General features: G+C 48.9%; 2 protein-coding genes, 1 long non-coding RNA gene and 1 other non-coding gene across 4 annotated transcripts in view; 1 reads left to right on the top strand and 3 right to left on the bottom strand.

The window, feature by feature from the left end:
* The window catches only part of LOC136405121 (uncharacterized), a 249,628-nt gene that overhangs the window by 95,007 nt on the left and 139,979 nt on the right, over positions 1-14,642 (bottom strand). The window lies entirely within an intron of this gene.
* TRNAI-GAU (transfer RNA isoleucine (anticodon GAU)) lies at positions 317-387 on the bottom strand. Its single transcript has one exon. It is a non-coding gene; the product is annotated as a tRNA-Ile (tRNA).
* Positions 968-3,276, top strand: DEFB128 (defensin beta 128). The gene is made up of 2 exons (XM_066385154.1): positions 968-1,016; positions 3,041-3,276. The coding sequence occupies exons 1-2, from the start codon at positions 968-970 to the stop codon at positions 3,274-3,276; spliced, it is 285 nt and encodes a 94-aa protein (XP_066241251.1).
* DEFB127 (defensin beta 127) lies at positions 6,970-9,157 on the bottom strand. The gene is made up of 2 exons (XM_066385151.1): positions 9,109-9,157; positions 6,970-7,187 (listed from the first exon to the last, which is right to left on the bottom strand). The coding sequence occupies exons 1-2, from the start codon at positions 9,155-9,157 to the stop codon at positions 6,970-6,972; spliced, it is 267 nt and encodes an 88-aa protein (XP_066241248.1).

Here is a 14,642-nt window from a genome sequence, read left to right as displayed (position 1 = left end):
GCAACACTTTTTTTTTTTTTTTCCTCTTGTATCCCTCTGAAGCTAGAAACGGGGAGAGACAGACAGACTCCCGCATGCGCCCGACCGGGATCCACCCGGCACGCCCACCAGGGGGCGATGCTCTGCCCCTCCGTGGCGTCGCTCTGTCACGACCAGAGCCACTGCAGCGCCTGGGGCAGAGGCCAAGGAGCCATCCCCAGCGCCCAGGCCATCTTTGCTCCAATGGAGCCTTGGCTGTGGGAGGGGAAGAGAGAGACAGAGAGGAAGGAGAGGGAGAGGGGGAGGGGTGGAGAAGCAGATGGGTGCCTCTCCTGTGTGGCCTGGCCGGGAATCGAACCCGGGACTTCTGCACATCAGGCTGACGCTCTACCACTGAGCCAACCGGCCAGGGCTCCGACTAGGCAACACTTTATGGGAAACTCTGAAATCACGTTAATTGTTTCTAGAGCAACCTAAAAGCGATCTTACTCCTAGATGACTTTCTGGAGCTTTCATACATTAAAAATGATCACTGGATATTGCGTATGCATCCACCTTGATAAGTTAATGATTTTATTAATGGTCTCCCAAACCGGGTGACTTTTTGTGTGTTCAAGGTGACACTATCTAGATGGGACATTGGAACCGTAGGAATAAACTCATCCCACACAAAGCAGACGTATGGCCAACCCACTTGACCCAAGTGGGCTGATGGCCCAGGTGGAGACGTCGCTCCCCTCCCTGGGAGCTCACATCCTGAGCAAGAAGTGGGCGTGATGTGCTGGCCGGTGCTGTGACTGCGAATCCCATATTTGGGAACGGAGGTGGGGGCGGACTTGGATTTCCTGTCCATCCATGTGAGTTAAAATAAGAGCTCAGAGAGAAAGCTGAGAGCAACCAGAACTCCGGTTCATCCTGGAAGACGGAGTCACACAGGTCCCTGGACAGAGAGCTCCGGCTGCCTGTTTCTCTCGGGAAGTCTGTAAACATGAAGCTGTTTCTGGTTCTGGTGGCTCTGCTGTTTGAGGTGCCCGCAGGTAACTTGTCCAAGTGTGCCGTGAAATCCTAGGAGATCGTACTGTCCGTGGGACTGGGGTCCGGGCCTTTAGGGTGATTGGTATCTTGCCAGTATCATCCAATGTGCCCGCCGTCCTCGGGGCCTGACCTGAGTCTGTGTCTCGGAGGACAGCGTCTAGAGAGGTAGGAAGCGATCGTGGCCGTACACTCAGAAGTCCTCTGCAGAGGTGGGAGTGAGCCCACCATCCAGGATGATCTTTATAATGTGCAACAGAGTCCTCACCCCGGAACCTGGCCATCTCTGCTGTTCAAATTCACGTTCAGCCTACACTACAACAGCAATGAGGACAGCACAGGCTTTGGAGTCATGGAGGTACGAGGTTAAAATATGTCCTCGTCATCGGCTCTTGTATGAATTGAGCTAATACTCACTTGGGATCTCAGTTTTCTCATCTGCTAAGTGGGAATAATTTCAATAATAATTGTATTTCATTACCTTACAGACGTGAAGCACCAAGTCCTCCCTTGCTGCTGCAGGAAGGCATGTGGTTTTTCTGTGGCTCTAAAAAATAACCTTTCTAACTTTCCGAGGTGCTCCCGGGCTCTGGAATTTAGGATGGGGGAAACCGTGTCTTTTATTCCTTCTTTATTCCATGGGCTTTTCCCAAACTTGGGTACAAGGGCAAAGAAAGACTTGGAAACTGGAGATTTAGGGCCCCAGCGCAATACTCTGAATAGGTGACAGTTTGGATCTCTAGGGAGACAGGTGTACATGGAATTTATTTTGATCCCTGGGCAATGCATTTATTGAGATCAAAAGGAGGATGGAGAGAGAGAGAGAGAGAGAGCAGGTTACGAAGTCATAGACACTGAATAAGGGACGGTGTTCCCAGCAGCCTTGACTACTGAGACCCAGGTGATCTTGGCAGAGGGAGATTTCTGCTGTCCATGTCAGCGAGTGTTACACCCAGTTATCCTGTTAACCTAAAAAACTCTGTCTTTGACACTCTTTTTTAAAAAAAATTAATTAATTAATTTATTAATTAATAAATTAATTTTTTTTAAAAAAGAGTGTAATTCATTAATTTTTTTTACAGAGACAGAGAGTGAGTCAGACAGAGGGATAGACAGGGACAGCCAGACAGGAATGGAGAGAGATGAGAAGCATCAATCATTAGTTTTTCATTGCGCGTTGCAACACTTTAGTTGTTCATTGATTGCTTTCTCATATGTGCCTTGACCGCGGGCCTTCAGCAGACTGAGTAACCCCTTGCTGGAGCCAGCGACCTTGGGTTCAAGCTGGTGGGCTTTTTGCTCAAACCAGATGATCCCGCACTCAAGCTGGCGACCTCAGGATCTCGAACCTGGGTCTTCTGCATCCCAGTCCAACGCTCTATCCACTGCGCCACCGCCTGGTCAGGCGACACTTTTTTTTTCTTAAAGATTTTTTTATTTATTCATTAGAGAGAGAGAGAGAGAGAGAAGGGGGAGGAGCAGGAAGCATCAACTCCCATATGTGCCTTGACCAGGCAAGCCCAGGGTTTTGAACTGGCAACCTCAGCGTTTCCAGGTTGATGCTTTATCCACTGCGCCACCACAGGTCAGGCTTTGACACTCTTTTTAAAAGTTAATTTGGCTCTGAATTGTGCCGATGATGACAGGTTGGTCCTTCCCGGAGACACTGGACTTGGGGTGGGGCTGGCTGAGGGAGTGCTGACTTTGGAACATGACAGACAAGAGTCAGGTTTGCCGGGGTCCTAGGGATGAGACATAGCTTCAGTTCACAGCCATTGCATTGGGCTCTCTCTTCTCCTTCGTCATGTAAGTTCTAATGTTCTCAGCACCAATCGAGTGTTGGCTAGGAGCGGGGGTTTGGATGTCCTTAACTGGGGATGTTTTCCAAGGAGGAGGCTCTGAGTTTCCTTGTTATCAGCCTAAGGTTCCATGTCGGGACCACGGGAGGCCATCGCTTGTGGGGAAGCCCGTACCTCGTATGCTCTGCCTCAGGAACTAACCTGGGTTCAACGTCGTTGTCTGTGCACAGATGCCATGCGACCCCCCAAATGCTTCAGCAACATAACAGGCTACTGCCGGAAGAAATGCAGAATGGGAGAAGTATACGACATCCAGTGTCCAAACAGGAAATTATGTTGTGTCAGTGAACGCGAAAACAAAAAGTACCAGGAAGCGCAAGAATCGTTTCAGTCTTCCATGCTGTCGGACCAGAAGCAGGACTATGCCGTCCTACCCACCGTCACGCTGGGCACAGCCCAAATATAAGTCGAGTGCTCGCTCCGCCGGTCTCCACTGCTCCTAAATCAAAACTGCCACTAATCCAACGGGCAGGTGCGAGAGGTTCATCTACTTCTTTCTGTGAGCTTGTTCTTCCACCTAATAAAGTCCTCTGCTTTTCCCTGGGTTTGTTTAATAACGTCAGTCACGCACTTTTTTGAACTCTTCAGATATGACCGGTTGTCACATTGCAGGCGTTATGCTCATAACGGGGGTGTGACAGGGATGAAGCGAACGTGTTGGTGAAGGTAGAGGTCAGCCCCTCCATTGCCGTGGCGTTTCAGGTGTTCCTCTTCTTTTCAGTGACGTTTCTGTGCCACCACAACAGGAAGAAAGAGGAGGCTCTTGCCCAGGCGTCCCCAAACTATGGGCCTGCAAGCCGCATGCGGCCCCCTGAGGCCATTTATCCTGCCTCCGCCCCCGCCGCACTTCCGGAAGGGGCACCTCTCTCATTGGTGGTCAGTGAGAGGAGCATAGTTCCCATTGAAATACTGGTCAGTTTGTTGATTTAAATTTCCTTGTTCTTTATTTTAAATATTGTATTTGTTCCTGTTTTGATTTTTACTTTAAAATAAGATATGTGCAGTGTGCATAGGGATTTGTTCATAGTTTTTTTTTTATAGTCCGGCCCTCCAACAGTCTGAGGGACAGTGAACTGGCCCCCTGTGTAAAAAGTTTGGGGACCCCTGCTCTTGCCTATTGTGTGGGAGAATTTACACCAAGGAAATGAGCAAATCCTTTAAATCAGGCCATCAGGTCCCCTCCCCACCCTGGGAGCTGGTTTATCAGCCTGTCATGGCTGTCCAGATTGTATAATCGTGTACTAACAGCTGGTTTTTTGTTTGTTTTTTTTTAACTTAACGAAAGGTGTCCTTTTCCCAGTCCACTTGACTGGCCATCAGGGAACCTGGTGGACAGAGTGATCTGCCTTGAGGGGCGATAAGGAGAGTTTAAGAACAATAGCAAAGCCAGCTAAATTCAGCTTCTTATTATCACCATGCGCTGGCAATTCTAAACTAAATACCCCTCCCTAAAAACGAGCAAACAAACAAAACCTTTGTTGGCTTATGGTCCAAACAATTCTTCACTAACTGTTGAGTTTCAATAACGGTATGTGTATTTTTAATAGATTTTATTTTTAGAGCAGTTTTAGGTTCACAGAAGGTACAAGGAGTTCCCACCCGCCCCGTTCCCCCCCCCCACACACACACACAGCCCCCCGTCGACATCGGGCACTGATGAGCCTACACTGACACGCTGTCACTCAGACTCCTAGTTTACTCTAGAGTTCACTCTTGGTGTTGCACGTTCTGTGGGCTTTGGCAACAGTCATTACACTAACTACAGCATAGGGTAGTTTCACTGCCTGGCCCTGGCAGGTTGGCTCAGCAGTAGAGCATCGGCCTGGCGTGTGGATGTCCTGGGTTCAATTCCCAGTCAGGGCACACAGGAGAAGTGACCATCTGCTTCTCCACCCCTACCCCCTCTCTCTTCCCTTCCTGCAGCCGTGGCTCGAATGAGCATGTTGGCCCAGGTGCTGAGGATGGCTCCATGGCTTCACCTCAGGTGCTAAAATAGCTCAGTTGCTGAGCATTGGAGCAGTGGCCCCAGATGGGCAGAACATCAGCCCCAGACAGGGGTTGCCAGGTGGACCCCAGTCGGGGTGCATGTGGGAGTCTGTCTCGCTGCCTCCCCTCCTGTTACTTCATAAAAACAAACAAACAAGAAGAAGTATCACAGACGGAAAATTTCTTCATGTTTCACCTATTTTTTCCTCCCTGATCTTTTTACTGTTTCCATAGCTCTGCCTTTTCCAGAATGCCCTATAGCTGGAATCACTCAGAATGTAGCCTTCTTCAGACTGGCTCCCTTCTCTTAGTAATATGCGTTTAAGGTTCCTTCCTGTCTGTTTATGACCTGACAGCTCATTTCTCTGTAGAGCTGAGTCACAGGCCATTGTCTGGAGGTGGCACGGTTTATTTATCCACACACTTCTGCCGGGCACCTTGGTTTCCTCCCTGCGTTGGCAACGACAGACAAAGCTGCTACAGACACCTGTGTGCAGGTTTCTGTGTGGACAGTGGTTGGCTCATTGGGGTAAACACCAAGGACTGCAGTAGCTGGGTTGTATGGTAAGCGTGTGTTTAGCTTTGTAAGAAACTGCCACACCATCTTCCAGAGAGGCACGTCCCGTCTGGCAGCGAATGGGAGTTTCACTCCGCATCCTTGCCAGCTTTTGGCGTCATCGCTGTCGTGGACTTTGGCGCTAATACTATAGTTCAGACCAATTTCCTAGTTCCTTTACATTCTCTCCCAACTGCAAAGGGCCCCCCGTCACCAAAGGGATGCCTTCCCACTGCTAACACATAACACGACACAACAGCAGAGAAACTCCTCTGTCCTGAAGTTGCATCTTTATGCCTGCCTCGACCTTATATAGTGAGCTCCCCCATAGTGGAACCCTCCTTGGTCCTCTCTTCCCAGCTCACTGCTCTGACGCAGGAATTAAGGAAACCAGACAGCCCCCGCCCCAAACCAAAATGCGTGTGCATTCTCCTACAATGTCCTGTCTTTTCTCATTTCCTTCCGTTTGTTGATCTCCATCTGTTCACTCAGATCACCTTCTCTGCGGTCAGTCACCTGTTGAAATGGGACTCATTTCACCAGGCGCCCCTTTAAACTCCCTCACGAATAACCCCACCCCACCCCGAACACCCGGCTTCACATTTCCCTCTCCTGAAATACACGTCCGCTTTCCTGAGTTTCCTATGTCCGCCTTCCATGTTAGTTTTTTTTTGTTTTTTTATTTTTGTATTTTTCTGAAGCTGGAAACGGGGAGAGACAGTCAGACAGACTCCCGCATGCGCCCGACCGGGATCCACCCGGCACGCCCACCAGGGGCGATGCTCTGCCTACCAGGGGGCGATGCTCTGCCCCTCCGGGGCGTCGCCATGTTGCGACCAGAGCCACTCTAGCGCCTGGGGCAGAGGCCAAGGAGCCATCCCCAGCACCCGGGCCATCTTTGCTCCAATGGAGCCTTGGCTGCTGGAGGGGAAGAGAGAGACAGAGAGGAAGGAGGGGGGCGTAGAGAAGCAAATGGGCGCTTCTCCTATGTGCTCTGGCCGGGAATGGTCCCCCGCACGCCAGGCCGACGCTCTACCGCTGAGCCAACCCGCCAGGGCCACTTTTTTTGTTTAGTGCACTGGTTATGTCCCCTGATCAAGGGGAGGTTCTGAGTTGCCCTTATCAATTCATCACTCGGTATATTGAGTGTTCAGTCACTGGCTAAAAGAACAAAGGAGCCCTGGCTGGATAGCTCGCTTGGTTAGGATGTCGTCTCCATATGCGGAGGTTGCTGGTTCAATCCCAGGCCAGGGCACAGACAGGAACAGATCTATGTTTCTGTCTCTCTCTGGAAAAATCAATTAATAATAATAATGAAAAAAACCTGATAAATTGTAAAAAAAAAAAAAAAGAAGAAGAAGAAAAACAAACGCATCAGAAAACTGGCAATGCACTTTATTAGAACGTGCTTTAAGGTCTTTTGAGAATTTAAGAACCAGAAGGGAAAAGACGGGGCCCTCCTGACCTCAGTGTATTGAAATGGGCTAGGAAACAAATGGATGGCACGTTGTACTTGATTTATTTAGGCTGTGTCGGGGGGCGGGGGTACGCAGTGTCCTATATATGATCGTAATCTTGAGGAAGGGTCAGGGCATACGTCCTAGGCCGCGGGCGCGTGGGCTTGGGAAGCTTCCTCCGCGCCTCCACCTGCAGGACGCTGACACAGCAGTACCTCCCGTTTTCACAGAGCACTTCGCGCACCTCGCTTACTCTGCATATTTTCCTGCAGGTCCCATGTATATACTGGTTCCAGCACTTCTGGAGTTGTTCGGTTGCTGTGCACATAAAGAACGACAGGCCCAGGTCAGTGGCCGGGACCGAGGCGCGGCGTTGGGCAGGGGGGTGGGGCAGAGGAGGTGTGTGGGGATCGGGTGCCTGGGAGACCCGCCAGGCAGACGCCCGTCCTCCCCCACGGAGGCTGCCTCCGTGTTTATGTCCATCTGGTCACCCGTATTTAGTTCTTCCAAGGCTTTGGGCTTCCAGCCAACATGTGATAGACTCTCCCAAGAATATCAGCTCTTGTTTGGGAAAATATTATTATTATTAACTAATTTATTTACTTATTTATTTATTTGATGAGAGTAAGGGAGGCAGAGGGACAGACTCCCACGTTCACCCCAGCCGGGATACACTCGGCATGCCCGCTAGGGGGAGATGCTCTGCCCATCTGGGGCCCTTGCTCTGTTGCAACCGGAGCCATTTTTCAGTGCCTGAGGCGAGGCCATGGAGCCATCCTCAGGACCCCTGGGGCCAACTCACTCCAGTGGAGCCATGGCTGCAAGAGGGGGAGAGAGGGAAAGAGAGAGAAATGAGAAGGGGAAGGGTGGAGAAGCAGATGGGTGCTCCTGTGTGTCCCCACTGGGAATCGAACCCAGGACATTGGTACACCGGGTGGACACTATTACTGAGCCAACCGGCCAGGGCCTTGCCTGGGAAAATAAAGGAGCTGAATCCTTGACTTCAGTCGGTGGCACTGTGCCTCATTTAGGAACCTCAGACCGTCTGCCTCCATTTGAACGTTTCCAGGGCACTCTAACACCCAGAGTATTTTTCTATCATGTATTTATGTCCGGGTCCAACTGTGCTCCTGGGTTCACACTCGCTACCATGGTCAAGGATGACTTTCCTGATGTGCAGTCAGGTATCTTTTCTCTTAATAATCTCCCTCCCTTGTTAATTCTTAGCCTTGTGCATTTTTACCAATGCGTGTCTTCCTTCGGCTCTCCTGTGTCACCACAATAACCTTGCACTTGTCTCAGCCCTCTGAGGCTCCTTGTTCTTCCTCTGCCTCCAGTGGCAACAATTCCCCCACTGTTCAGCCCCAGACCTTTGCTGACCTTGATATATATTCTTTCCTTTAGTGAGTCTACATGCTTTCAATGCTTTAAGAGTTAAGATAGTCAAGTTTCAGATCGTGGATTTGTACTGTCTCCTGGAATAGACCCCAGAGGGGGAAGGTGCTGCCTTCAAATCCCGGCTCTAGAACTCCTTTGATTCTCAGGAGATTAGAGGAGCCCAGGACAGACCATTACTATTCCCATAATAAGAGACAAGTGTAATAGATCTGGTTCTGAAAGAGGAAAGAAACCCCATTTTTAAATCTTAGTATGTGCCAAGTCCTAGGCCAGATGTTTCACAATGATATGATATATCATTTAATGAGGCCCTCGTGAGTCCAGTGTTTTTATCTCTACCAATAAGGAAACTGAGGCTCAAAGGGTCTTCACTGTTTATCCAAAGTTGACAAAGGAGTCGTAGACATTGGGGACCTGTTTCTCAAGCCTGACTCCAAAGTTTGTGCTGCTTCCTGTGCTCGCGCGCGCGCACTCACACACACACACACACACACACACACACACACACACACACACACGGGGGCGACAGTATGGTCAGGCGCCAGAGTAAAAACTGTATCCAAGGCAATAAGAGCATCCCTAGATACTGGACTCGTTCCTCTCCGCAATGAGCCCTGCCCCAGGGGGAATTACGGCCTCTTTTCAGCACCGGGGACTCTGTTGTAGGAAGAGTAGGAGGGTAGAAGGCCTCAGGAAGGGAATTTCTGATGTCGCAGGTTGACTTCAGTCATCCTTAGGGGATCTTTTTCCTTCTACTGTGAATTTATAAAATTACTCTGGGTTCTTAGGAACACTCCATCCCACTGTGGGTTTGCGTGAGCTCCCGGACAGCTCCGGTTACCTGTGGGTTTCTGGAACAGCAGAACTGCAATGATCAGGAGGAGCCTCATGGCCAGGCTGCCTGACAGCGGCAACAGCCCCAGCTCTCGGTCCAGCGAACTGCACGCCAGGTCAGCCGCCTTCCTCCGAGACCTGGACTCTTATGCACTGAACCAGAACAGATGGTGTGATACGGAATGTGCCCCCAGACTTCCGATCTGTGGCTTTTGCCTCGTGTGAGCGGGCACAGGAAATTGGAGGTCACCCACCTTACCCCTTCAAGGGCTCAGAGACACAGCATGTTCCATTCCATAACACCTGGTGCCATTCTGTGGGCTGCAGGCTGCTGCTGAGAAGACGCTGTGCTTTCTCCGCTTTGGCTGTGGGCCCCGATGGACCAAGGCAGACATGTGTCACCTCTCAGAATGAATGAGTTAACATAAATCATGAAGCCTATTCCATTTACTGTGCTCAGCTACATCTAGGGCAGGGGTCCTCAAACTTTTTACACAGGGGGCCAGTTCTCTGTCCCTCAGACCGTTGGAGGGCCGGAGTATAAAAAAAACTATGAACAAATCCCTATGCACACTGCACATATCTTATTTTTAAGTAAAAAAACAAAACGGGAACAAATCCAATATTTAAAATAAAGAACAAGTAAATTTGAATCAACAAACTGACCAGTATTTCAATGGGAACTATGCTCCTCTCACTGACCACCAATGAAAGAGGTGCCCCTTCCAGAAGTGCGGTGGGGGCCGGATAAATGGCCTCAGGGGCCGCATGTGGCCCGTGGGCCGTAGTTTGGGGACCCCTGATCTAGGGTCTCCAGTGTGGTGTCTATCACCTTAGTCCAGCGGTTCTCAACCTGTGGGTCACGACCCCGGCGGGGGTCGAACGACCAAAACACATCGGAAAGCCATCGGAAAGGCGACCCCTGTGTTTTGGTCGTTCGACCCCCGCTGGGGTCACAACCCACAGGTTGAGAACCGCTGCTTTAGTCAGTCCAAACGGAACCCCGTTTTCCTTTCCACATCCGAGGTTAATTGAAGTATTCACAGACTAGCAATACACGATGCTGGAGGAGTACCAACCGGAGGACTACAATAAAAACTTCATTTAGAAACAGCAGGGGAGGGAGAAAAGACAGATAACAGCATAAAGCATCATCCTAATTGATAAAAATAGCAAGATTTTTATTTTTGTCCTTGTTTTTCTGGCCAGTGTAGGGCAGTGATTTTCAACCTTTTCCATCTCATGGCACCCATAAACTAATTACTAAATTTCTACGGCACACCAAAAAGTATATGTTTTGCTGATCTGACAAAAAATAAATAAATAGGTGTAATTTTGATTCATTCACAATGGATGGCGATTGCTGTGTTGGATGTTGTAATTTTTTTAAAATTTGACAATCTAAGGGAAAAGAGCGCCTGACTAAATAGTCAGGTATTGCATGTTTGTTTTTTAATGACAGAGTGAGAGAGAGACAGAGAGACAGACAGACAGAGGGACAGACAGGGACAGACAGACAGGAAGGGAGAGAGATGAGAAGCATCAATTCTTCATCGAGGCACCTTAGTTGTTCATTGATTGCTTTCTCATATGTGCCTTGACTAGGGGACCCCAGCAGAACAAGTGACCCCTTGCTCAAGCCAGTGACCTTGGACTCAAGCCAGAGACCATGAGGTCATGTCTATGATCCCACGCTCAAACCATCACGCTCAAGCCAGATGGGTCCATGCTCAAGTCGGCGACCTTGGGGTTTTGAACCTGGGTCCTCTGCATCCCAGGCTGATGCTCTATCCATTGCACCACCGCCTGGTCAGGCAGGTATTGCATGTTTTAAAAATTCTTGCAGCACACAGGTTGAAAATCACTGGTGCAGAAGACTCGTTAGTCCATCTGTATTCTTTCCGTTCGGCTCTCTGGAAGATTTCCCTTGTTCGTCAGTCTCAGTGGCCACATCCTGGAGGAGACTCGGGCGGGAGGACGGGAGGGCGGGAGGGTTCTTCTGAGGGCTCTGCTACTTTAGCAACATGTTTCCTGTTAGTGCACATTTAAGAAATAAGAAAGCATGTGCATGATTTTATTACCCAGGCTTTGATCTCTATGGCATTGCAACTCTTCTGAAAGACTAGCGGACTTTGTTTTGAATTACTTTCAGTTATTCTCATGTCTAAGACCAACCCATAAATCCTTTGGAATGGTGACATTTCATCTTTGATTTCAACCAGGGCACTGGTATCGCTAAAGCAAGCTTTCGGAAATGATATAATCTCTATAGCCCTTAGCTTAGCAACTGTCACTCAGGCTCTGACTGTAGGTATGTAGTTCAACACAGTAGCCTCTGAACAGGGCAGGTGAACAAACTGAGATTGCTCACCTTGACTTTATGGTGGTTTTAATATACGCTTTTGTGTAATGCCACCAGCAACACTCATCGGTCTACATACAGAAGGGTACACACAGCTGGTTGGGTTAATACAAGGTGTGGTGTGCCCAAGGAATCAAAGGACTAAAAGAAGAAAAACCAAGGAGTTCTAGGCATTGGGTAGTGAATTAGGTAAACCATGGACTCTGTTCTTCTTGATAAGGACAAAAGCATCAATAGGGTGGGACTTAATAAGTGGATTTTTGAGTTTTGAAGATGAAAGACTAGCCCTGGCTGGTTGGCTCAGTGGTAGAGCTTTGACCCGGTGTGTGGACGTCCCGAGTTTGATTTCTGGTCAGGGCACACAGGAGAAGCAATCATCTGTTTCTCCTCCTTGCCCTTCTCTCTGTCTGTCCCTCTCTTACCCTCCTGTAGGCATGGCTTGATTTGAGCAAGTTGGCCCCAGACACTGAGGAAGGCTCCATGGTCTCTGCCTCAGGCACTAAAATAGCTCTGTTGCCAAGCAACGGAGGCACAGCCCCAGATGGGCAGAGCAGCGTCCCCTGGTGGGCATGCCAGGTGGATCTCAGTTGAGGGCACATGTGAGAGTCTGTCTCTCTGCCTCCCTGCTTCTCACTTAAGAAAAACAAAGATGAAAGACTTTATTTATACCAGGGGTCCCCAAACTATGGCCCGCAGGCCGCATGTGGCCCCCTGAGGCTATTTATCTGCACTTCCGGAAGGGGCACCTCTTTCATTGATGGTCAGTGAGAGGAGCACAAAAGCAGGCCCATAGTTCCCATTGAAATACTGGTCAGTTTGTTGATTTAAATTTACTTGTTTTTTATTTTAAATATTGTATTTGTTCCCGTTTTGTTTTTTTACTTTAAAATAAGATATGTGCAGTGTGCATAGGGATTTGTTCATAGTTTTTTTTATAGTCCGGCTCTCCAACGGTCTGAGGGACAGTGAACTGGCTCCCTGTGTAAAAAGTTTGGGGAACCCTAATTTATACCAACAAAACATACTGTCTGTGCAATGACGGGCACATTCTTTATCTAACCTGCACCGTCCTCTTTACCATCTCCCAGATTAGAAAACTCACATTTCTTTGTCCTGCAGAAAACATTAAGACTGCATCTTAGAAAAAACGGTGTCTCTCCACTCCCACTTCAGCAATGTGTGTGTGCTCTCACATGTGTGTTGCGTGCACGTGCATCTGTGTCTGTCGTCTCTGTCCCCTGCTGTCACGGGCTATGAGGCTGGGTCTCTTAGACTGTTCCCACAGGAAGAGTCTTATTTTTTCTTTCCCAAATTCTCTTAGAGCTTAAACTGCCGGTGTTCCCAGGAGCAAGGTGAATAAAGAGCATAATGTGCTCTTTTTCCTCCTGGCTGCCTTGAGGATTCTTTGTTTGTTTTCTTCACATTCAAATACTTTTATTACAATATAATCCTATAGTTGTTCCATTTTTTATTAGTTCTTGTTGTTAATATCTTACTTATAAATTAAACTTTTCCGTAGGAATGGATGGAGAGAAAACATTGTACACATGGGGTTTGGGACTAGAGGAGTCTTTCTTTATATTAGATTTGTGATTGTCCGCTATAATGTGTTATGGAGAAGGTCTTTTTCCATGGAGATATTGATAATTATTAGGGTGAGCTGTTAGCTCCATGGAGTTGCTGATTCAAGTCTATCCTCAGGTGTGGGGAGTTCTCAGCTTCTATTATTTGAAATAAACTCTCTGTCTCCTTCTCCTTCCCTTCTTCTTCTGGAGTCCAGAGACTCAGCATGGTTTGCAGAGCTCATGCTTGAGGGTGACAGGGGCGTGCAGAATGACTCGTGGAAGAGGCAGCAGACAGCCTTGAGGGGACCTTCGGGGCCCGCAGGAGGTGGCTTAGGGATGTCATGGCCTTGGACACAGGCAGAACTGCCTTTGAGAAGGGGTGGGGTTTATGCAAGATCCTCTTCTCCATGACTCTCAGATTTTTTTGTATTTTAAGTGGGAATAATTTATATCTCACTTAAACCCACGCCTTAGAGTTCCCTGGGTCCCAGAGACTGTGATGTTCTCTGTCTTACCTGTTTTAATCTTTAGACTTCTCCTAGGAGGCAGGTGTGCGATTATATCTTCCCAATGAAGACATTTCAGTAGAGACCACGTGGTGAGTAAAAGCAGGAGAGGAAGAGCCTAGATATGCTGTGCGCCAGATTCCTCAGCTTTAACGTTGTGATTGTGATTATTATACAGTGCTTCTGTTCCATGACCTTGTGCATTGGTGTGCCTGGCCCATTGTGGGTTCTCAGACGGTAAAGCTCCCCTTTCTCCCCCAAACCCCCAAGCAGGGGAAGCTTATTTTCCGCCCGAGTTCCAGCATGAGATGAAGAAGGAATGGAGAGAAGGCAAGAGGAGAGAAGGACGACGTGCCAGGCGCAGCGCTGAGATTGTATTCCGGGATTGTAATTGCAGCGCTCAGAGCTCTAAGGTGTTTTCCAGGTAGTGATCAAGGTGATCACTGAGGAGAAAGCACAGTGAGTTCTACCTCCCAGGAGCCTTGAAAACACCACCTGGCTGTTCAAAGAGATCCTGTCATCCTAACCTCTGTCACATTCTTCTCTGCCATGGTAATGAGCTTTCCCCCGGGTAGAACATGGCCCGTGATCACCCGTAACCGTGCAGAGCAGCCATGGTCCAGAGGGCAGGGCCCTCAGGAGATGTGCCTTTCTGCCCTCCACCCGGGAGTCAGCGACGGGCTCGCTCCTCTAGCAGCCCTCCACGTTCCCTGCGTGGGAGTGGATATGGGCTCTATTCTTCCAGTTCAGAAACTTAGACTCCAAGATGGGAGATCAACTGTCCTCCGTCCAGGACTGGATACATGGCGGGGCCACGAATAGCGTCGTGTGTATCTGACTCTAGGTTCATGACCTTTCCTATGATCCTGCCTCTCTGAAGTGACCACTCTGGCCTCCTACCTTCCTGTGTGGGTTCATGCATCCTACCTACAGTGACAGCCATGAGGATAAAAGGCAATGATGTTCTACTCAGAGGCCATAGATGTGTCTCTTGAAGCAGGCAGAGGCCAGTGTCCTGGAGAAGATCTATTATCTTTCAGTATATCAGCAACACCTCAAGATTTCCCAGGCTATCAAGAGTCCCTTTTACTTATTTAACAATTATTAA

The sequence above is a fragment of the Saccopteryx leptura genome, chromosome 5 (assembly GCF_036850995.1).
Source record: "Saccopteryx leptura isolate mSacLep1 chromosome 5, mSacLep1_pri_phased_curated, whole genome shotgun sequence".
Classification (NCBI taxonomy): domain Eukaryota; kingdom Metazoa; phylum Chordata; class Mammalia; order Chiroptera; family Emballonuridae; genus Saccopteryx; species Saccopteryx leptura.
This window is presented reverse-complemented; position numbering and strand designations above follow the sequence as displayed.